This window comes from Labrus bergylta, chromosome 13 (assembly GCF_963930695.1).
Source record: "Labrus bergylta chromosome 13, fLabBer1.1, whole genome shotgun sequence".
NCBI classification, from domain to species: Eukaryota; Metazoa; Chordata; class Actinopteri; order Labriformes; family Labridae; genus Labrus; species Labrus bergylta.
Window position 1 is genome coordinate 14762846 of NC_089207.1, and position 24196 is coordinate 14787041.

The 24196-nt window shown below is 39.8% G+C and overlaps 1 protein-coding gene across 2 annotated transcripts in view; it reads left to right on the top strand.

The window, feature by feature from the left end:
• Positions 1–24196, top strand: part of pard3bb (par-3 family cell polarity regulator beta b) — a 217342-nt gene that overhangs the window by 153752 nt on the left and 39394 nt on the right. For both annotated transcript variants that reach the window (XM_065961879.1, XM_065961878.1), the window contains exon 22: positions 276–393. In XM_065961879.1, the coding sequence (XP_065817951.1) occupies positions 276–393 (118 nt within the window). The remainder of the gene's footprint in view (positions 1–275; positions 394–24196) is intronic.

Here is a 24196-nt window from a genome sequence, read left to right on the forward strand (position 1 = left end):
GTTGATGTGACTCAGGTGGGGGCAACCCAGAACTATGTCTTGTTTCTATGAATCATTGTTCAACATGTCTGATCCTCAATCTCAAAGTGATGATGTGTTTACTCAAATATCTGGACTTGTTATCGTACTTGTGGGGTTTGAAAGTTCTCCATTTTAACAACACTGTGCATGTGTCAAAAGATAATTTGACGCAGTCTCAGATTTGATGTTGGGAATGACTGACATTCCTATTTCTTTGATCAACCTTCTGCTTTTGTTTGTCTGTGTGTATGCAGTGTGGACAGGATCCAGCAGCTAAGGAGAGAATACCAGCAGGCAAGGAGAGAGGGAATTGTGCCACCTTATGAAGAACTGGACCCACGACGCAGAGGACACGAAAATGACGCACACAGGGTGAGGAGCTCAGACACACAGAATATACTCATGAACATTGGAAAAGGAAGTCAGCTGATATGCAAGCTGCCTAGATTACATCATGGAGCCATTATACGATGTGAAGTGTGCGATCTTAAGCGTTGGCACCTGTTAGGGTGTTTCCATGTACCTTTTGCTCGCTAATGGGTGCACAATCTGGGTGCTGCAGAAAGTGAGACGCAGGGCTCAAAGAGGTTGGGATAAGTCCCTTGATTAAACATCTGTCTGCTTTGGGTGTTACATGAATCAGACCTAGGAGAGTCTGTTAGTATGTTGCTAACGGCATACTAGTTGTAAAGTAAGCAGTATGCAGAATATATATTTTGAGTATGTAGTAGGAAGAATGTAGTGTGTGGATTTGGATTTGGACACAGCCCATGTTTTCGGTGGTTTATGGTGCAGTTGTTTTCTGTGTCTAACAAAGCCGCAATTCATTTCCACTAATACAACTTAGGCTCTGGGTGTGAAAATGAAGACTGCATTGGCTGCAAAACCACGGTGACCACTATGTTTGGCGCCGGTTATAATACAGTATAAGGCCAGTAATCTCTTATTCTGTAGCACTTTCTGTCCTTTCATATGATCAACCTTTCATCAGTCGTTCATCATCAATTTTTCTTACAATGAGATAGCCCAGCGATCTTCCACCTACATCTGTTTTCAGTGCATACTGTGTGTGTACTCAGTATGATCGCTGCTTTTATTGCATTTGTCTCATGATCAAAGCCCTTTAGCTGTCAGTCACGAGGTGCTCTTTGACGTGAATGGCTCCTGTAGGCATTGAGCTGATAGCGCTGATGTGATCCACTTTACACTGAGGATGAGACTCAGAGGAGATAAATAGAGATTTTACTCGCTTGTCAGTTTTTTTTATTTATTTTTTTTATCTCAGAATCCCGTCCTCACAGAGCCTCGTCAAAGTGGCTGAGTCATGCTTTAACAAAGATCAAAATACTGCAATGTCGTCATAACCAGTCGATTGTCCTGTTCTAACAAGAAATGTCTTTCAACACTGGTACCAGGTGTCATACTGCAATGACTATTTGCTGCTGCTGTTCCTTAGAAAACTGAAGAGCTGCTATCATGAATGCATCTTGGTGTGTGTCAGGTTTATTCAGCAACATCTGGATTTTATTTAAATTCTGACAGTGCCATTCAGTGCAGCTGTCCCTCTTACCTCTGCCTTCATGTTTGTGATGTTTGTAATATGTTTCATCAGGTTGAAGGTCTGGATTGTACATGTTTTATGGGATTTATTGTTACATTGTTATTGGAGCAGATGACAGATGAATTTAATCACATCTTGGAGCCCTAAAAAGGTTTTTGTATCCTTGCACTTGGGTTTCACAGACGCAGATTTTACAAAACACTTTTTATTGTCACTGTACTTTTTAAGTTGGTTAAAAGACCCATCTATAACTAAGTTGATGGTAAATTTAGAATATTACATGCTTATGCGGGACAAGTCTTGATCTGGACTATTTCTTGGGCTCAACACTCAGAGAACTGAGTACAGCTCGTCTTTTGAGCACAAACATAATGCTGTGTTTTTTTCTCATACTGACTTTGAAAGTCAACTTTACTACACCTGCCTTGTCTTGTCAGCATGATATTTAAGCTACCATCTTTAAGAAAATAAGTTACAAAAGTGTTTCCATATTAATTTGCGCTCATAAACTATTTTATTGAAGCACAGTAGACTGCAGACTTCCCTAGAATCTTAATCCAGAGTCAGAAGTTTCATTTATTAGTTCCTGGGTTCTCTCAGACTTCACATAGAGTTAAAAAGCAGTTTTAGGGCCTGTGTCCACAAACAGAGCTTTTTTGCACTGGCATCGCTTATTTTCAATACAAAACCATAGTATTTCAGCGTTTTACAACAAGTGCTCACCATGCAAAATAACCCTGTGAGCGCCGTGCTAAAACGCCCATGGCATCAGCTGTTCATTGTCGCAGCACTCATAGCGTTTTAATTTGAAAGAAGCTCAACTTTTAGAACAGCGCCACACTTTGTCAGTGTCATTTCTCCCTCACCGACCAATCAAAATCAAGAAGAGAAAGCACTTCCGATATCGGCTCTATCAACAACAATGGCGGAGGAGGCGCTTCTTTGACTCTTCTTTTTAAGGGAAACATTTTCAGGTCTGAAGCTGCTGCTAATGCCAAGACTTGACTCACACTTTACATATTGTTGCTTATATTCCCTTGAGTTTAAGCAAATACTTAGCACATGGAGCTGGGGCTAAAACACACCTTTAAGACATGACAGAGGGAAGTGAAGTTAACTTCCAAAACCTAGCAACAATATAGCGCTGGTGAAAGGCGCTCTGAAAAGGAGTTTGTGGGCGCAAAAAGCCCTTTATGTGCATGTTCTTTATTGATTTTTTTAGTATTGTTATTATATTGACATCACAGGTATAATATTTCTCAAGTCTTCTGCCTGGTGGAGATATATATATATACACTTGGATGTGTGCGTCTTCCAAAGGAGTTTCAGTATTCCAGGCCATGAGTAAATGAGTGAATAAACAACAGTATGTGCTTGTACTCGTGAAAGTACAGTTAATGCAGCAGAACCACGTGCTGCTTGCAGGAGTTCACATACCAAGAATCTATTTCCTAAATGGAATTACAAACTCGCTGCCTAAATGCAACAAGTGATTTTCTAAGTAACAAGAACATTATGCAACCACAGCATATTATCTCAGCTGGTGGAGTCTGCATGCTACAGTATTACTCAGCAAAAACATTTGCATTCATGAACTTCCACTTAGGAAATGTTAATGTTCTGTGTTTCTGTAGGCTAGCATCAACTGGTGATTGGGATACTTTTCATTGTTTAGTTAGTTTTAAATGACCGTCACTAGTAGATGAAAACAAATTTGGACTTAAAACAAGGCCGATAGAAGAATCAGTGAAATGGATCAGAGTGGAGATAAAGATAAGGCTCGATTACTCTTTGTCTGAAGGCTTGTGGGGGGGGGGGGGGGGGGGAGACAGTGATGTGCTGGAGGATCTCAGACTTCATTAATGTAGCTTCACTAACAGGCAACCAGCTACTATTTAGAAATAGACTTTTAAATCAGTTCAAAATCAAAACAACACAAAGAGACTGCATCAGGTTCTGTGTGGATGCATCGTGTTTAGTAAGCAGCCTTAGGCCCTGTTTCCACCTCGCGTTTTGTTTTCTAAGCGCCAGCGTCTTTTTTCAATTGTTTTCAATGAGTAGAGAGAGTTCGCAGCAGAAAACAGCCGCCTGGAGAAAAAGCGCAGCGCCCAGTGTTTTTTTTCTCCCCAGCGCTCTGCCTTTTTGTGCGGCCGCTCCAAGTGCTAGAAGTTGAAAATCTTCCAACTTTTCAGAAAGGCGCTGCTGACATCACCAGCACCCATGTCCAAATGTCCCTGTAGTTTTGCCGTGTCTTGTACCTACATCCTCTTTGCTCCGTGTCTAATCCGGTAACAAAAAAAACAAATCTATCTAATCTATAAAGCATACAGAAAAAAGTAACGGAGCGGTGTCCGTCATATAGCAGCGATTGTCTACAGGCTGTTGTCATAGAGACCGGATGGACGTGCGTTGCTTTTCTTCTAAGCGCAAAAACGCTTCATGCAAACACTCCCCGATTGCACAGCCAGCGCTTGTCTGCCCGGAAATAACGCAAGGTGAACACTTAGATTTCCAGTAGCTTTCCACTTAAAACCTGATGCAGCCTCTACAGTATGTAACCTGTGTGTTTTAGGTTAAAAAATGTATAAAAACATTTTAACACAAACATTTTAGTTTTCTTAGATGTTCACAAGTTAACAGGAACAATAGTTTATTGAAACATCATTACATTTAATTTGGAATTCAGAAAGGTAAGCAGCTCTACCAGCACTCCCCAAGATCAGCTCAATATTTGAAAAATGTAGCAGCCTTCAACCTTCCTGATGAACACAGCATAATAAACTCAGCTTATCAGTCAGCAGTAATGATCACGGGAGATAACGAGCAACACTTTGATAATCAATCAAGCAAAAATATCAATCATTTACTGCTCAGGTGTTCAAGTTTGCTGCTTTCTCTGTTTCTCCCATTATTTTTATTAAGCGGTTTTTCCATTTTTGAAGACATTTAATGGACCAAACAAGAAATCAACCAAATCAAGAGATGATTAATTGATACAGAAATGACTCCCTACAGCTCAACTCATTACGTTGTAATTTAGGGTTCTGGGGTGCACTCAAGTGGTAAAAGTTTTATACAAGAAAATACTCGGATTAACTGTGAATGATTCAGAGGTATATGGCCTTTGTCATCACATCTACACAGTGTGTTTTGTCCAAAGTTGTACCTGGACCGCTTTAAGTCCGATCTTAAAGTCATTTGGTTTATGAGCGGCCGGGGGCAATCTCCTCTCCCCTCCGATCGATAGCCACACATTACAGCGCTCTGTGCCTCCAAATGAGAAAACTTTGCTGTTGTTCATAAAGAGGAAAGGGAGAGCAATTAGCATGCTTCAGAGGTGGAAATTAAGTTTGAAGTTTGAGAGCTAAAAAAAGAAAAACATATCAAAAGGAAATCAGACCAGAAGCAATTCCTAAAGTGCTTACCCAGCCCTTCTCATTAAGGATGATGCATTTATTAATTAAAGCCGGAGCGATTATTTACCTGACAGTCTTTCTGTGGAAGGGGAAAGAGAGAAGTAATGGTTATGGAAGCGAGCCGACGGCAAGCTAATTCAATTTGACTTTTTATTGGTTTGTTTGTTTCTCCTTAAGATATTTTTTTCTGTTTTATATAGGATTCGCTGAACGGCTAAGAAAAGTAAAAGCAATGCAAACCTAAGTGCAAGGAGAGAGTGTGGCAGAAAAAAAAGGAGGGCGAGTCCCCCATGAGATGTTGCCACAATATACTGAGTTTGTCCCCCCCCCCCCCTCCATGGCTCCATTACCATCTCATTGATTCATGGTTATGGGTTCGCTGTCTCTGCTTAGCGAAATTATGTTTGCCTAAAAACAATTATCGAGCAAGAAAAGCCACAACACAAGTTTGTTTCTAAGTGAGTGCATTGTGTGCTTGTGGGTGGGTGTGTGTATCTTGGAAGACAACAACAGACTTTCTCCCTAAGGAGAGGGGAACTTAATCAACAGGGTGCTGTTGCTGTTGTCACACATACACTTACATTCACACACAATCCTGCACAGAGGCTATAGAAGCCGATTGTTATAGTGGGCGGTGTGACACGGCCTCAATTATAGGATTTCATGATAATGAAAAGCTTTTTCCTACCTTTTCCCTGTGCTTTGAGCTCAGATATGTGGGTTCATTTACACTAAGTCATTTAATTACTGGTGATATTTCATAGTGTATTTTAAACGGCATCGGAGCCTCTGATTTTCCAACTCACTGAAGCACTGCTGCTGTCTCTTCACCTCTAAAATTGTGGAGTTTTTTTCTTGACTTACTCTTTGCACCGTCTTTAGGTTAAAACTTAGGTTGTGCCGCATGGGAGCGGCAGCAGCTCAGTCTGTAGGGACTTGGGTTGGGAACCGTTGGTTAGAGGTCCCGGTGCAGACAGGTGGTCTGGTAGCTGGAGAGGTGCGAGGCCACTTCCTTAGTGCTGCCAAGGTGCTCTTGGGCAAGGCACTGAACCCCAGACAGCTATTATGCGCTCCCTTTGTAGTCGTGGGTGGCAGCCCCACTCTGACATCTCCCCATTAATGCGGTGTCCACAAGTCATATTTGTGCATGTGTGTATTTTTAGGCCTATGGGTGTGAATAGCATGTCGCTCAATAACAGAGTGTAAAACCAGAAGTTTTCCCTAGAGGATAGCATCATGAACCGTACCTTTTAACTTACAAAACTCTGTATTTTACTTCACAGTGTTCATTAAAATAGATCAAATCATTTACCATTAACTTAACAATGCTGAGTAGTGTTGATTGTTTCTGAAGTCAAGGGATGCTAAGTTGGTTTCCTATCCTCTCTACAGTTTTTAACCTTTCACTTTTGTCCATAAACTGTAAAAATTAATGGACGAAGCTGGAGTGACTTCACCCATTGGAAATCCTGTCTCACCATGACTTTCAGTCAGCCTAGTAACAGGCTGAGAGCTGAGGCGGGTTTAAAGCCTCCTGATAAAACCGTTACATCGCGGCCGCCTGTCAAGCAGGTCAGCCTCGCGCCTTACTATGGATGACAAATATAGTTCATAAAACAAAAACAGATGTGTAATAAAAAAAAAGATCTCAGGATTTTGCACTTCTGCATTCGCTTCATTTTTCAACACCAGAGGTTGCCGCTTGCTTTTGTCACTGATGCTTTCTTCTTCCTTTGTCATTTATTGGCGTTTAGCAAACAGCTCTTAGATGCGTTACAGCCACTTTCTGGCAATAATACAGCATTACAACCATGACGGTTAAAAAGTGTAAATATAGATGAGGTAAAAGTCACATGAACACTTTCATTTCTTATAAATTAATTAATATTTGAATATTCAAATATCATGACCCATCCCTAATACAAACTCCCACACAGAAGTGTCCAGTGGGCTGGCAGATAGATCGGTGGATTAGATTTGTGGGTTTTGGAAAAGTAAAACTTCACTGAAAGAAATGTTTCCTCATCCATGCCTGAAGCTGTGTGTGTGTGTGTGTGTGTGTGTGTGTGTGTGTGTGTGTGTGTGTGTGTGTGTGTGTGTGTGTGTGTGTGTGTGTGTGTGTGTGTGTGTGTGTGTGTGTGTGTGTGTGTGTGTGTGTGTGTGTGTGTGTGTGTGTGTGTGTGTGTGTGTGTGTGTGTGTGTGTGTGTGTGTGTGTGTGTGTGTGTGTGTGTGTGTGTGCGCATATTTGTGTCCAGCCAGCTGTTCCCTGCTGTCCTTTATTTTTCCCCGTCAATATAATGTTCTCTCTCTAATGAAGCTTGGAAATCAGACTCAACAGTATCCAGCCAGGCAGTCAGAAGGTTTTTATTTTCTAATTTGATATTCCATTCCTCCATCAGAAAAGCAGAAAAATCTAAGTGTTCCATCTTAGTTCTTTAATCTTTAGATTCTCAGAAGATAAAAAGCAACTATCTGTTTAATATACCTTAAAGAATACTTCTGTGATTATTATTGACACTGAAGTAATCTTTGTCACCACAGTATTTGATTGACTCGCCCCTATTGTTCTGTGGGTTGCAGCAAAAAAAAAGTACTTTTTGGAAATATTTATGGGCAGCCAATGTTTCACAGGAGGAGTCACCTTTACCTTCAAACAGTCAAGGAAACTAATGCAGGCTGTTTGTTACCGCCAGCAGAGATGAAAAAAAAAAAAAAAAAAAAAAAAGGCAAAAAGTTTGTGTTCATAAAACTGCTCATCTGTGCCGCCCTCAGATATTGCCCATGTACGGTTCTAAGAGGATCTTGTATCATATCCTGTTGATTGAGACTGAATTCCCTCTGCTGTTAGAACTATGTCCGGTCCTGTGCTGCATGAACACCATGGTGTGTCTGCCTCTGTGGTTTGATGTGTGCGTGCCTGTGTGTGGGGAATTTCTTTGTCTTTTTGGTTCAAGGATCCTCTCCTCTGAACGGAGTCCAGTATTCTTTCTAGCCTTGTCACTGTTGCCATCCTGAGACAGGCACACTATTGTCTGATACACAATACAATTTGGGAAAATACCAGAATGTGATTCCCATGAACTTTATTATTACCACTTAACTTTTCTTTTTCTATTACACTTTACTCAATTGTATGCTCCCATCAAAGCATTATGCACTTACTTGTAACAGTGGTATCAGCAAGTTGTAGTTGTTGGAAAAGTAAGACCATGATACATTTTAAAACACTTCATAAAGGTTTCATAAGGTGCGTGCAAATCCAGTGAATTCCTGTAACTTTCCTCTTAATGTTCTGGACACGACTTAAGAATAACACGGCCACAAACAAAGATTAAACAGGTCAGAAATACTTGCACACTGACATAGAGTGTTGACCTTGGAAAAATAAAAGACTCACTGTCACAGTGATAACACAGTTTAGTGCCACGGTGTATATGTGGGTGCATTAGTCATGAGTATCTCCCACTGATACCCATGACTAACAATGAACACAGTTTTTCCATCCTGCAGAAACCGAATGAAAGAATTCAGCAGTACAGAAACACTCTGGGGTTTTAAGGTTAGCTCTTTCATTGTTTAGATGATCAAGCAAACAATCAAGTTTGTTTTTATCACACCAATTCTTAAGAAAGACACTTTTTGAAAAGGGCAAAATGTTTGAGACTGTTTGCTGTATTATTTACAATGACCTATCACTAATCCACCAAGAGGGCAGAAAGGATACTGTCTTTATTTTATTATTTTAATTTATCACACTGTTTTTATGGACAAGGGTTGAATCTTGTCAAAGCATCGAAAGAATATATTATTATGTGTGTTTTTTTGTCACCGTTTTAGATTCGTGAGTTTGGACACACATGAAGGAGGAGGTTGAAGTTGTTAGTACACTGCAAGAGGAGAAAGGCCATTTTAAATTATTTGGATGTCCAAGGACTTAGTGCATCATACAATTTTAGTTTAAATGTACTGTATGTTTGTTTGTCTTGTAGAGGTTATGAAGTGTTTGCTCTAAAATAAGTGGGTGGCCTTTCCATTCTGCACAGTTAACCAGAAGGGCACTCAGCAGAGACCTTCACAAAGGACGATGTTCCCATGTTTTTGCTTGTTTGTCAGTCGGATCCAGATGTACTCTAAACTCTAAATGAACTAATGTTGTCCCTCAAGCCAATGCCAAAACCAATTCACCAAGTTTCATTAAAGTAGTTTCTTTTTGTTAAATATCCTCTTCACAAATATTCCTTTCTGCAAAAAAGACAATCAAGAACCAACAAAAAGGGCTTCAGTATATAATAAGTATAGCATCACCAACAATGACACCAAGTTATTTATACCATATACGAGTTAAAGACGAGCAGCAACCTCCAATGTTGGGAAAGAACCAATGTGGAAGTGCAAGAAACAGAATCCTTGAGTGTCCTTTTGAGACTGGCTGCAAAAGCCCTGAACACCACATTTTCACTGTTTTAAAAAAACAAAACAGTTTTTACAGCAGAAATAGAAAACATGTTTTACACCCTGGTTCAGGAAAACATCTGATCTGACCCACAGACAGGCACATTGTAACTGTTTGTCAGGGCGCTTAAGGCAGGAAACCATGTGTCTTGGTTGACTGAAAGTTAGGTTAAGATAGCATTTCCAATATGTTGACCGCCAGCCATGGGCTTCAAAAGTCCAAACCAATGGGTGACGTCACTGAGACTACGCCCATGTTTATACAGTAAATGATTAAAAACCAACAGCAAGATTTTTCTTAAAAGGATTGCACAAAAAAATATTGTTGGAATAGCAAATAACTCTGCTTGTAGTGTAATGGTTCATAACAAAAACCTTAACTTTCATTAAATCCTTAACCGCTTGTTCTGTCAGTACAGTGTTGTAAATGAGGGCCATACAAATCACTGCATACCTCTAATATTAAAAAAAATAATAATCCGTACTATAGAGTAGATAGAGGCGATGTCTTTTTCTCTCTCTTGCTCTTTCTGTCTTACTATATACACCCAAAACAAACACAAACCATTACTCATGACCTCGAAACTGTTCATTATAGTGGAGTAGTACATACGCTACCTTGGGTTGTGTTTATAGGTGCACAAGCAGGGGATCGGACCCCATCTCTCTATCATTAAAGGGACGGCAGTTAACCTTGTGGCTGAGAGCTACTTGTTATAACAGACAGGGCTAAGAGAGCTGTTTGTGCTCTACATAAAATGTCTTTTTCAGCTCCCTCTCTGCCTCTCTCTCTCTCTCTCTCTCTCTCTCCCTCTCTCTCAATATTAATCTAGTTTTCCGTCAAATTCAGGTTGCTTTCGCTCTCTTTGGGCTTTTTGTTCCTTTCCAAACCTCTGTTTCCCATTCATCCCTATTTTTTTCCTATTTAATATGACATTGGGGCATAAGATATTGGAGTTGTAAATTGTTTCCTTTCATACATGCTATGTCTTTCTCCTGTCAGCGTTCATACACTTAGACCGTGAGGATGATGGAGAGTTTGGAATTAAAGCAAATGTTATTCTCATCGCACACATGCAATGACAGAAGCAGGATTTGAGAATTAAAGAAAGTTTTCTACCCAGTAATGCCAACTGTACCACATAGGGCCACATATCTGCAGTCCCCATTATTAATACCAGCCGTGGGTTACTATAAATCCACTGGAAAATACTGTTCCACACCACCCAGTCACCAAAGATTACACTGCTGGCATCCAACATGCACACACACCACATATTCTGATGATTGAAACATGGTGGAAGGAGTCTAATATTTAATATGTTGCTCAATCAGCCTTCAAACATCAACACACACATGCAATCAAAATCAGTATGTCGCCACACAATGCAGTACTCTGCTATCAATCACAGTGCATGGACACACCTAAATAAGTGCATGTTTGCACACCAAAACGAGAGCTCCCACATCCACTCTTAGGATTATTCACTAAACCACTGGGTTTTCTCATGAAAAAGGACATTAGCGCTGCTAAATCTTGTTTTCTCCCCCCGTCTTAATGCAGCCCCAGTGTAATGGCATTATATTTAACTGCGCCGCAATTTCATGAGAGAGACTCAAGGCCATTTATTTACTTTGGCTGACAGATTTGTCTCAGAATCGAATCACTTTACAAATGTTTTCCCATTGAACAAATGGGATGAGGCTTATTGTTTGGCATCTTTCGAGACTTCCAACGTTAATTTATCATCTTACAAATCAGCATTAGTCCAGACCCATCAGAGTGAGATCTGCTCTCCATTGCTCGCTTGTCAAATGGATAAACAAGTGAACGCAAAATAAAGACGACTGTTACTGAGCGGAATGTTTTGAATGATTAAGAAAAGCTGATGTATAAAGGTTAGGTGGCGCAGGAGTGACACAGACACATTGCCCCAAGAAAAACAACATCCAAACACATGATCTTACACGCATAATGCATCTTCAGGAAAACACATACTTCTCAGGCAGACAGTGGTGTTTCCTGTGCGATCATGGGATTGAGTCTGATGCCCTTGCTCACTATATACCCTTATAAGGGCAAGTAGAGAGCTGGAGCCGTGCAAATGTGCTGAATCTAATGGAACAGAGAGGAAACTGGGTTTACACTGACGGTCCAGAGTTACTGCGAGACGGAGGGAACCAGACGAAAGAAGTAGAAGTGGAGCAGGAAAAGCTTCATGTAAAGCAATTAGAGAATAGATATTATGTATTTGATAAGCCTCCTTTTCAGTGTTCTGTTCCTTTTAGAAAAGCCCTATCGTACTTTTTATGAAGTTTATTCAAGTGAAAATGATCTGCTCAGACAAGAACTCATTAATTCTGAGATTCCTTTGCCTTTACTACTTTTTTTTTTTTTTTTTACTCCCCTTTTTATCTCTATATCCTCAGTGTGTGTGTATGTGCCTGCATGTGTGTTTTGATATATGGGAGCACACCCAGCAGCAGGTCAGGAGGTTGTAATCCCCAAGTCAGAAAAGATGGGATCAGTGCCGACTCAGTGGACCCAGACACATAGCTGCGTCCTCGGGGACTAGCAAAGACATACTTAGACGCACACTTCAGACATGATATACATCCTCCCACCGTCCCGGTCAATAATGGAGATACTCTCATGCTCAGACATTTATTGTTCCTCTGTCACTCTTTCATTTTGTTCTCTCTATTTTTTCAGTCCCCGTAGACTGCTGCCCCTCTGAGCGAACACACACACACACACACACACACACACACACACACACACACACACACACACACTGAGTCATGAGGTAATCTTCAGTGAGGTTCGCTGGTTATGACTGACTGCAGCAATTAAAGACTGAGTCATCGACACAGATTTTGAGACATTAACAGTTAAATCATTCACACGAACTGACCAAGTAAGACAACGTGGGCATGTGCATTAATGTGTGTGTAGGTGCGTTAGCGCTGATCGGTGTAACTGCAAATTTTAGTGACTATGAAAAGTCTGAAGAAAATCTCCAAAGTGTTTCCAGTTTATAGAATAATCAGTAGCTGGCTTCCAAAGGAGTATCATTATATGCCTAAAGAGTTAACTTCAAACTCATGTGAAAACAGATGGAGCCGCTGCATAACATCAAGCCAAATGCAAAGCGTTTTGAGTGAGACGAGTCCAAGCCAAGTCCCATAGCTTCACTTTGGTTTGGCTGGAGAACAGTAGAACAAACCTGGTGTTGATGGAGATCCCCTTACACACACTCTCTGTCTAACACAAATATAATCCAAGCAAGTATAAATATCTAAAACAACATCAATCTGACCTACAGTAAGCATACCTCTGTAACACTCTTGCAACACACTCCAGTACGAAGGTTCACCGCACACAGATGGAAATATAGCCGTACTTTGCAGACGTCTGATCCAGAAAGTCTTGGAGCTAACATCTAAAGGTCTGCAATGTTTTTTTTTGTTTTTTTTTTACTAAACTATTGAAAATCCAACCGCAGAGTTCTGCTCCTTTTTCGGATCATGAATACCTTTTTTCTCTTCCAAGTAAAAGTTGAGCGACTCTTTTGGAACAAATCTTGGAATGAAAATGTAGAAGTTTTACAGAAAGACAGATGTTCTTTTTATTTCATGGTACAGTATTGTTTCCCCCCCTTTTTTTTGAATCAGTCAAAGTCAAACATGGTCAAATCATTGATTTCTCTCTAGGATGTCAGAAAATGTTTGTATTGCATCACAACTGCACAGATATCAATATATCTGGTTTTATTGACCAGTGATCTAATAAAGTTAAAGAGATTGAAAGCTTGAACCAAAAAATACTTTGACGTCACAGGAAATAATCTTGCAACATAAGACATGGAAAAAGACATGTTTGATCTAACATGCATAAACAACTTTACTTTTACAACCCAACCCTGATGAAACATCCATTTCCTTCAATCATATTTCCTGGGTTGACCCCAAAAAATACCAGATACTCTTCTTAATAATATATTAAGTATATAAGGGCTGTCAAATGATTGACATTTTTAATCAGGAATAATCACTCAATTTCAATAGTTTATTGTGAATAATCAAACTTGAATCGCATTTTTGAAATTCCATTATTTTGCCTTCGGAAAAATATGTTAGAATTTTATTTTTAAAGTTTTATTGTTTTAAGCAGAGTGCACTTTACTTGCTTTTTGAATTTAACCCTGCTTTTATTTTGAAATAAATTAAAAACCTTCTGGCCGATCAAAGGTTACAACATCAACTTAAACACCAAAAAAGGAACTCGCTACAGATCAAAAAATAAAAGGACAAAATAGCATTCCATTAATCGCTATTAAAAAAAAATAATGCATTAATTTCAGACATTAATTAACTAGTTAATGCCGGCAGTCCTCATATATATATATATATATATATATATATATATATATATATATATATATATTATTATTATTATTATTATTATTTTGTTTTTGGGGATTTTTTAACAAAATATGTTGAATATTGCAAAGCTCTTTTTTCCACATTTGAGATGGAGTTGTTCTATTTGTTAGTTCTTCTGCTAATAAAACTAGTCAGTCAATAGGAATGCATTTTTTAAATAAATAATGATATTACATATTAGTAAAACTTTGAAACATATCGATCCACCATGAACATATTTTTCCTCCAACTCTTTACCCATAGTGTGCTCATCATTTCCCATCATCCTGTGCTCTTCTGGAACAGACAGGAGCACATATAAAGGTCATTGTAATGGAAAAGGGAGGATAAAAGAAAGATGAGATGGGATTTAATTGGAGGAAATGAAAGGTAAATTGGATAGAGTGAGAGAAAGGACTTGTGAAGGGAAAAATGAGAAGGGGTGGAAAATCAGGGGAAACACACAGGAATAAAGTCAACAAATGAGGGAGCTGTTGAGGGTCAGAAATGGACTGAATAGTAAAAAAAACGAAGAAAAAAAAAACGGGGGGGAATAAGACTTAACCGATGAGGTAGATAAAAAGGGGTGGAAAGCATGAGGGAGGCGGATGGATGGAGGGAAGGAGAAAAGGACAGAAAAGAGAGAGTTATGCATTGGGTCATTATGTTGGAATGTTAATATGATTAGTGAATGACTCTGACCTCGCTGTCTGGAACTGGTGCAGAGCTGGTCTGATGACTGCTGAATGTCTGTTACAAACACACAATAGAAAAAGGATGAGAACGCCGGAGGCCACAACACTCGCACACAAAAAACATTAACTCACAAGTAAACATGTCTTAATTCACATATTTTCTCTGAAACACACACACAGACTCCCTCACTAGCATGTGTGATTTGTGTCTTCCTTTTGCCAGCGGGGCAGAATGAGTCAACATGTCATGACTTATTATCTGTTTTTAACATGCGTGATTCCCTACAGTCTGGCTCCATAAAGTTCAGGTCAAGAACCAGAGCTGCTCATGACTACATCAGTAATTTGTTTGTGCCTGGGTACCAGGGTTGGAGACAGTATTTATCTTGTGAACTCTGACTTGAGAATCTGAAAAAGCCATAAACTAATTTGCTGCTCTATGAAATGAGCCAGGAACCCTGTTGAAGTTCTTTTGTGGTCTTGTAGGTTTAATAGCTGTTTCTTGCTGATATGCATTGTCTTCAAGAGTTTAAGAACCAATAAGCTGACGCACAAAAACAGCAAACAAATAGTCTTCATTATTTGTAAATAGGCCCTGTTATAATACTCCAACCATAGCAACCGGTGCTAATTGATATGGGCGCACCGAAGAGCACCTGCTATGTTGAGCTTTACAAAGTGCAAAAGAGGTTGGTGAAGTTGAGGATATTTTAAAGGGTGTGGCAATTAATAACTTCACCTTTTACAGATAACATCAATGGCTTCGGCCATCTGAAACAACAATGCCAATCACTGATTATTATGACAACAGAAGCTTAAAGGCAGGGTTGGTCATTTTCTCCAGATACACTTTTTAAGATTTTGGTGGAAATTTTCTTTAGGTCCTGACAGAAATTAATAACTCATGTGCTCTGAAAAAGGAACAAAGAAAATCCGTCATCTGTAGCAGTTGTAAGCCTGTAAAAACTTTGATCAATGTCTGCCACGAGGTACCAATCTGATGAACCAATCAGACGCCTCTCTGTCTCCCTGCTCTCTCTCTACCTCTTGCAGGCAATAACCCACACTCAAAGCACGTCAGAGGTGATGGAGTTTATACTGTGAGTTTAATTACTGCTGAATAAGAAATGAGACGACGTAGTTTCTACACAATGTAAGAGACGAGCTGAGGTCCGCCTCTTGCATGTAGGGGGGTGGGTGTAGACGGAGCACTGAGGGAATGCTACTTTCAAAATCATGCTAATTTCCCGAAAATGACATACCCTGCCTTGAACAAATAGCCAGGCGAATCAAGTAGCCAGAGAAGTGTGCAATGATAAAAGAAAGCGTTTGAAACAAAGACGACTGCATAGCTCTTTGTTTGACCCAAACATCTGATCCTGTCTCAGTTAGCTGTGGTTTATTGTTTCTCCTATCAAAAATGTTCAGTCAAGATCATGCACGAGACAAAACAGAGTTTCCCACGTTTTGAATTTCAAAAATGAAACATTAAATTGTGTTCCTGCCAAAAAAGTAAGTTGGAAAGGGGAAGATTATACACTAGAGTGTCAAGCTGCTTAAATCTGAGATATCAGCATGAACCAACTGGATGCTGAATAAAAAAATGAATGTTTTTTTTTTTTTTTTTTGGGTATGATTGCTTTATTGAAGTTTGTTGTTAGTTGCATTTGAGGAGTTGGCCTTTAGACTTTAGGCATTATTCCATGGTTGCTCTAAGTGTTTACTTTGTATTTGTTGATAAATATCACCAAACGGGCAGAAACGTTTTCTTGCAGCAGAAATAGTCCACTTTTACTCTGTGTGCAGTCTAAGACCAAGTTTCAACCGAAATACCAATAAATAGCTTTCACTGCCTCATTTGCATAAACCTGCCACCTGTTGGCACCTCTGCACCCACCTGCACACCCGATTCTGTGCTTGGCATCAAAATACCACACAGACAGGCATTGTGAATTTAAAGGTCAGGGAAATATCAAACGCTTCGAGTGCCGCTTGGGCTGGCTTTTTGCATCGCCACAAAAATACCTATGCTTTGGCTGCGCTGTGTTAACTGCTCTACAATAAAAAACCTTTCACTGTTTTGTCTTTGATGAATGTGAAATGTGAAACAGTAATTGAAAGTGTTGTCTTTTCATTACAAACAAGCACAACCAACTTTATTAGAGCTCTTAAAGCTTTTAAAGATTAAAACCGTTATAAAGGGGGCGCCGCTAACCTATTTTTCAGTGCGTGCACCCCGTGTACGAAGGCTATACTCCTCCAAGTGGGCGGCTCTGGTTCGAATCTGACCTGTGTCTTCCCGCATGTCATTCATCACTCTCTCTCTCTCTCTCCCTGATTTCTAACTCTAAAAACTGTCTTCTCGACACACAAAAAATACTGCTGCTGCTAAACTAACCAGGATTTTGTGGTCTCTTAAAAGTGGAGAAGTTCACAACAAAAATATAAACATATGTACAAATATGTATTGCATCATTCCTTATATTTATATTTCATGGTGAAATTGTCCTTGGTCCTTGGTTCAGTTTCACTTAAATATGGAGTTTGTTGAGCGCAGGTTGGACTAGCGGTTAGTTCATGCGTACAAAGGCTGTTCTTGAACCAGGTGGCCCCTGTTCAAGTCTGACCTGTGGCTCCTTTTCCGCATATCCTTCCCTGCTCTATCTCTCTCACCCTGGTTTACGACTCTATCCACTGTCCTATCTAAATAAAGGCGAGAAAGCCCCCCCAAAAAAATAATCAAACAAATATATGAATAGAGTTTGCATTTCCCTCTGCTTTCTGCTTACATTAAAAATGAAATGCTCTTTTTTTCTCCTCCCACAGCCCTGAGAAGGGGACGTTGGGTCAATTGGCAGCTTCAAATTGCCTTTATGTGTGAATGAGAGTGTGAATGGTTGTCTGGGCTCCGTGTGTTAGCCCGCGATAGACCAGCATCCTGTCCAGGGACTAATGTGAGCTGGGAAAGACTCCAGTTCAAACATGATTCTGTATATGATAAGTGGGCAATAATACGACAAGAATGGAACAGGGTTTGTAGATCTCATCAGGATGATTTGTTTTTAACACAAGTACACTCGATGGCTGTGGTAACTTCCAGAGTTCCAAGCTGTGAATGTTTTCTAGTTTTTAGGCATATTCAGCAAAGGGCCATATCAATAACACACACAGAAATAGAAATGATCCTTTAATCAGGCGTGAAAGCCTCTCTTGTTGGCTTGCTGTTGGCAGAAATGGTTGGAATAATATATTTTACTCTGTGGAGGTCACATTCTTGGAAAACCTATTTCTGCTCTGGCCATGATTGTGTGTTTGGCTGTGTGTCTGTGTGTGTGTGTGTGTGTGTGTGTGTGTGTTTGTTTGTTTTTTCAGGTATAGCTCATGCGTCTTGATGATGTTACGTCTTATCAAATGAAGATTTCCATTTAGTTCTCATGACTTCTATTCAGGCTTTGTGAAAGAAGTGTACAGGCAAACATTCACACAAACAAACACACACATACACACAAAGCCTTGTCCTGATATGTGTGCAAAGAGTGATGAGTTTTGGTCCAGTGAAGAGTGTTATCAACAGTGGCCACTGCTCTGTGGACAGGACAGATAGCCAACTGCAGCGTGTGTGTGTGTGTGTGTGTGTGTGTGTGTCTGTGTGTGTGTGTTTTCTTGATTGTTGGCTCAGCTGTGTTGTCGAGTACATACACACCTCTAAGTGTCAAATATGTGTACCTGTGGGCACACTGCACACACACACATACACAGTGTGTGAGCAAGCGGGGATAAACTGTGCGTGTGTGTGTGTGTGTTTGTGTGTGTGTGTGTGTATTTGGAGATTGTCAGCGATTCTTAAAGCAGCATGCAGCTCTTGAGCTTCTGAGAGAGAAATATCTGGCGTTGAAATATGGTGAGTCATCTGGTAGATAAGAAATACTGAGGGAGATGGAGAGGAGAGAGGGAGAAGGATTGTACGGTAGTTCTCAGGATGTCAAAAGAGACAGAGTGAGGGAGTGGGAGACAAACCTGAAAGTCATACAGGGAAAAGAGAGTCCCAGAGAGCAAAGGGGAAGAAGGGCCATCATGAACACAAAAACTATATTTTAACCTCCTATTCAATCCTTTATATATGTTTCTTCCTCCTAGTAGAGTTATTGCAAATGTTAGTTTTGGGGATGCATTGGTTGGACATCGTTTTCGACTGATATCAGCCCTGTTGACATACACCAGCCTAGCATCAAATAATGTGGAATGGAACGTAGCCGATGTGCATCAGTTGTGTAGCATCAATGCGATGCAGGAAAGCAAGTATACCTAACTGCTGATTCAGAGAAGAGCTTTTGAATTGGGCAGAAGAAGTCACCAGTTGGACAAACTCTGATGCGTTTTGATGTTGTTTCACAAACATGAAAGAAAATGTCAGCAGTGTGGGAGTCTTAACACCGTCTCTGGGAAAGATCAGTGATCTGCATTTTGTAAGACATGTTCCAGGGACATTTCAATGGGAGGTACTTCAAGCAACAATTTGAATATATCAAATCCCGTGGCTCAATTGAAAAAAAAAATACACAAAGACTTGTGAAGAAGAAGTGAAAAAACATTGGAATTGGCAATCGGCCAAAGTGTTATTTCAAGCTTCGGTATTGGCCCTGATTATTAAAATTGGTGCATCTGTAGAATAAAAAAAAATCTGATATTTGCCATTCATGGGCTTGATGTATTCACAAGATAAAAAATTGACCCATGTTTTTGAACCACTTAACCCAAGAACATTCCCACTAAATGACTGCCTAACAGTCAAAAACCTTTGATTCTGTTGTTTAAAACGGCCATGCTATGTCTATATACTGTATTTCTTGACAAGGGCAAGATGTTTCAAAACACAGAAACTCAATGGCCATTGCTCCAAGAGCTCTATGTAAAGGGTGAATGGACTTAAGCTTTTACAGCACTTATTATTCTGACTAATCCAAGTGCTTTTTTTTCATTGCATGTCACATTCACCCATTCACACACTGATGGCAGAGGCTGCTATGAAAGTGTCCATTAGTATTAACTAATCCGACTGCTGAAGCAGTGAATCAAACCCCCGATCTTCTGCTTGAGAGGCCACCAACTCTACCACTGATCCACAGCAGCCATAGTTCTCAGATGTTTGCAGTCTTGGGCCATATCAATATCCAATGCAGGAATAGGAATGATCCTTTAATCAGGAATGAAACCTCTGTTCTTGTAGTGCTGTTGGCAGAAATGGTTGGAAACATACAGTTTACTATATAGAGGTTAAACATTTGGAAAGCCCTTTTCTAGCTGTGGTTCTGATTGTGTTTCTTAAACAAAGCAGTTTAAAAAAAAAAAACAAGCATCGTGAAAATACTTTCCTATTGTCAGATTCTTAAAGCCGTGCAAACACATGAGTCTTTTTCATAAATATTAGTTTTGTAGAACTCAATGCACATGTTCAAGACAGATTTCTACTCCTGCATTTTGAAATGAAAGAATTTAACCCCTCATAACCAAAATCATGTTGATACTACTGCCTGCTCTACCAATCATTTGACCTGTAGATAGCGTGAAGGGCTAAGTAAAGGTGCAGGTACTGTTGCATCATCATTTTGCCAATTTTACTGGGGCAGCCTTGGTTACGTTCCACAATTTCACACAGCTTTGGGTATTTAAAGTGCCCACAATCTTATAAAGTACCTGCGTTTTATAAATGAAGATACCATTTAAACATCTGTCAAATGGGAAAATAACCCCCCTGTGGACAGGTGTAGAGAACTTGCATGTATGCTAAAACACTTAAACAATGCATCTGGTTTGTCAAATGTATCTGGGATGTCCATGCCAGATAAAGCCTATCTATCTATATTTAATATATTTAAAATGTATTTCCAGACTGCAAAATATGATAAAGCATTAATTTGACCAGTATCCCCCAAAAAAGCCTTAAAAATACATACCGGTATATCTTTTTTATATATATCTTTTGATCTTGCCCTCGTCATTTTACCTGTATGTAGCTCTAAAATGCTTGTGCATGAGCCGCTGCAGATACCTCCTTTAATGGGGAATGGTGTGTGTGCAAAGTGATAAACTTCTCCTGGACGTATGTTTCACCTCTTAACCATGGAATTTGTGTGATGAGGGCCTCAAAACTTTCCCCCTTTTCCTTTTCTCGCCCAGTGTGAGCTATCTGGCAACCATGCACAGGATCAACAGGTTCAGATCATTTAAAAAAAAAAAAGGAATTAACAAATAATGTCTGTCATAAATCACGTGTCTTGACATGGCAAGTCTTGATCTGTATTTTACTCTCCTGACATTTAAATTCAAACTTTGTCAAAGAGTCCAGCGGACAAACCTAAACATTCATTGAGACGGCGGTTTGGTTAAATGTGCGTTAATCATGACTGGTCTTGACTGGTATTTATCTTTTAATGCTTAAACAGAATAACGATTTAAATATAATTAGTCAAACGTACTCCACTCATTAACCCGTTTGTTTTAACTGTTACATTTTCATACACCTATTTTTTCACTTTTATTTATTACTTCTCTCTTGTGTGTCTCTTGTCAGCACAGATGAGCTTTCATGCCAAGCCAATAAAGAGAGCTAAAATTGCAATTTAGAGAGATGTCTAGAGAGAGTGTGTTATCTGTAAACATGAAGAAGAGTGTGTGTCAGGGAAAGTTTCAGTTGGACTTGTGAAGAAATAGAGGAAATTAAAGTCACATACTGAGATATTGAGAGTGGGAGCTTATGTAACTGTGGCATTTCAGTACAGCTGTCCAAAATGCTGACTGAAAGAAAGTCAGTTTCACTTAATGGTTCACTGATAAAAAATAGACATACTGCTAAAACGCTGGCATGATTTCCACTCCAAATCAGTGTAACTACTGAGGCAAGGAAGGCTTTTCAAGTTCCAGTCTACATTTTTGCATTTGGTGCTATTTTTATGTGTAAAGCTTCTGATTTTTTTCCAGCACAGTATCATGAAGGCCATGTCATTTAATACTAAATATTCACTTTTTCCTACCTGTCTTTGGAGGGATTTCCCTTGAATTAAGCTTAATGGGCTTAATAAAGATTACAGAAGCTGTTTTGCTCACAATGTTAAAGATGTATATCCTGCAGTGATAAGGAATGAAGAATAAATTGTCCCTGTCCTAGAACGTGGCTGGTTTGTAGCTTGGTTTCCTTTTATTTCATCTACTTGAAATTTTCCCCTTGGTCGCTTTTAAATGAAGAGATCTGTCTCCAACTGCTAACTCAAAACTAGCCAACCTCTTCAGTGAAGATGTCTCAATAGTGAAGGGAATTCAGGCCAAGTCCTCACACCCTTTCTATCACACACACACACACACACACACACACACACACACACACAGATACACACACAGTCTTTTTTCTCTCCCTCTTTTCTCTCCCATCTGTGAGTTCAGATGAACAGAAGTCTCCCAGGGCTTTTCATTGGCCGGGCTCCACACTAAGAGGCGAGCTAATTGGCCAGCTGGGGCCCAGCCGGTTGTTGGAGACAGGGCATTGGCCGAGAGGAGGGTCAAGTGACATGTCATTGGTCAGATTGGCCGGTAACCTGGCAACACTTCAAGCTTTCCCTCTTGAGAAAAGCTTGGTGGGAAAGAGAAAAAAAAAAAATCAGGGAAAGACAGTTGAGCCAAACATGGCAATGGTTTCTTTTTTTCTTTTTTTTTTAAATGTTAGTTAACATTTTTTTAAAAGTGTTTATTCCAGTCCTTGGGTAAATATGTAATTAGCCCTAAATCATGAGGTCCCAAATTGTTGCACTCAGTCACCTTCAGCTTTACCAATTTATGAATCCAAACAGGCAGGAGGTCACAGCCAACTGGTTACCATGGCAAGCATGAGAGTGTGGATTTCCTTGTGTGTTTTATCTGTTGGACTACTGCTGAGTTTAGACAGGATACTGATACATTATAAACAGAACTGAATGCAGTTATTCTGTTTGGTTCGCTGCAGATATTTTATCTTTGAATCCAGCTACCAACTGTTTACCTTTTCCCATTCCCCTTGATTCTTCAGGTTCTCTTTATTTTCTCTCTCTCTCTCTTCTGTTTTCTTCTGTTTGTTCCTTACTGTACATCTTTTTTTTGTCTTCCAATGTGGCTTGGTTATCTAAATTCCCTCAAAAAATAACCCATCTGAGCAATGTGTGATCTGGAAATAGTCACGGCATGATGACATTGTTTGTTTGTGCACCCCCAAACCTGTTAAACTGATTGGGAAACTGGGCATGCCAGTGTTCAGAGGGCCAATGCATTTTAGGTTTGCCCACTCGCATTCCACAAATTCATGTCCCTGTATTTCTGAAACAGCTTCTGTTTGAGAATGATTGTGCTCTTTGTTTAAACATATCTCTAACTGACTATTGATAGTAGTACCAATACTCAGGACATACTCAAGTGGCACTCTTAATATCCTCCCAGAGAACCATGTCTCTTGAGTGTGTTAAACCTATTATTCTAAAAAAGACACCAGTCATTTTCAAGTAGTTTTAATATTCAAACAATTGACCAATGATGGCAGTTTTTCTACCAAAGAAATATTCAAATTTCAGGAGAAAAAAGAAACACAATCGCTCTGTCTGTCTCTCTTTTTCACTGTAGGTCCATATCTGTCCACCTCCACCTTTTTCATTAAGTAGCAGAGTGAGCTAATCCAGAGGAAATGAGAGGTGGAGGTTAGTCACCATGGATTAGTCTGGTCCCAGGACATCAAACGTTCCATTCCCACCCAGTAGATAATCATAGCCAGGTTAGCCAGGAAATTAAGTGACTGCCTTTCAGACGGTTTCTAATCCCCGTCTTGCTCTCTCCTTACATTTCTCTTTCTTTCCCACCCATCCTGCTTTCTCTAAATCCGTCCTTCCCACCCCCTCCCAAGCAACCTTGAATCCACGTCTTGGCCAATCTGTAACAGACTGCTGGTGTCTGCAGGAAAACTTCCATCTCTATTTCTTGAAGAGTATTTGATAGATGACACTATCCTGACTGAAGTTGATATCTGACCCTTCAGCCAAGTCAGAGCTGTAGGAACATGGGTACATGTCGGTTCATGGATTCAGGTCCTCTAAGAAAACACAATCTAGCAAGTGGATTTCTGCCTCCTGTCACATCTGTTGTTTTTCTTTTACCTAGTTCAACCCATCCTCTAAGGCACTCATTCATATATAAATCCACTAGAAAACCATGTGTAAATCCATGCACCAAGAGTCAGTAACAGATGCATTTTTCTATATTTAAAAAAATATTTGGGGCGACTGTGGCTCAGTTGGTCATCTCTCAACCGGAAATTCCGGGTTTGATCCTCAGCTTTTGCAGCCACATGACCAATGTGTCCTTGTGCAAGACACTTAACCCCAAATTGCTCCGCTGTTTCGGCGGCGGCATTTGAATATGTTTGAATAGGATTAGTTACTTTAAAGGGTCACTTTACATAGCAGCCTCTGCCATCAGTGTGTGAATGGGTAGGTGTGACCTGAGGTGTTAAGCACTTTGAGTAGTCGGAAGACTAGAAAATAACTCTAGAGCTCAAGTCCATTTACCATAAAACCACTATTGTAACCATGATTTGAACATATTTGTCACAGCA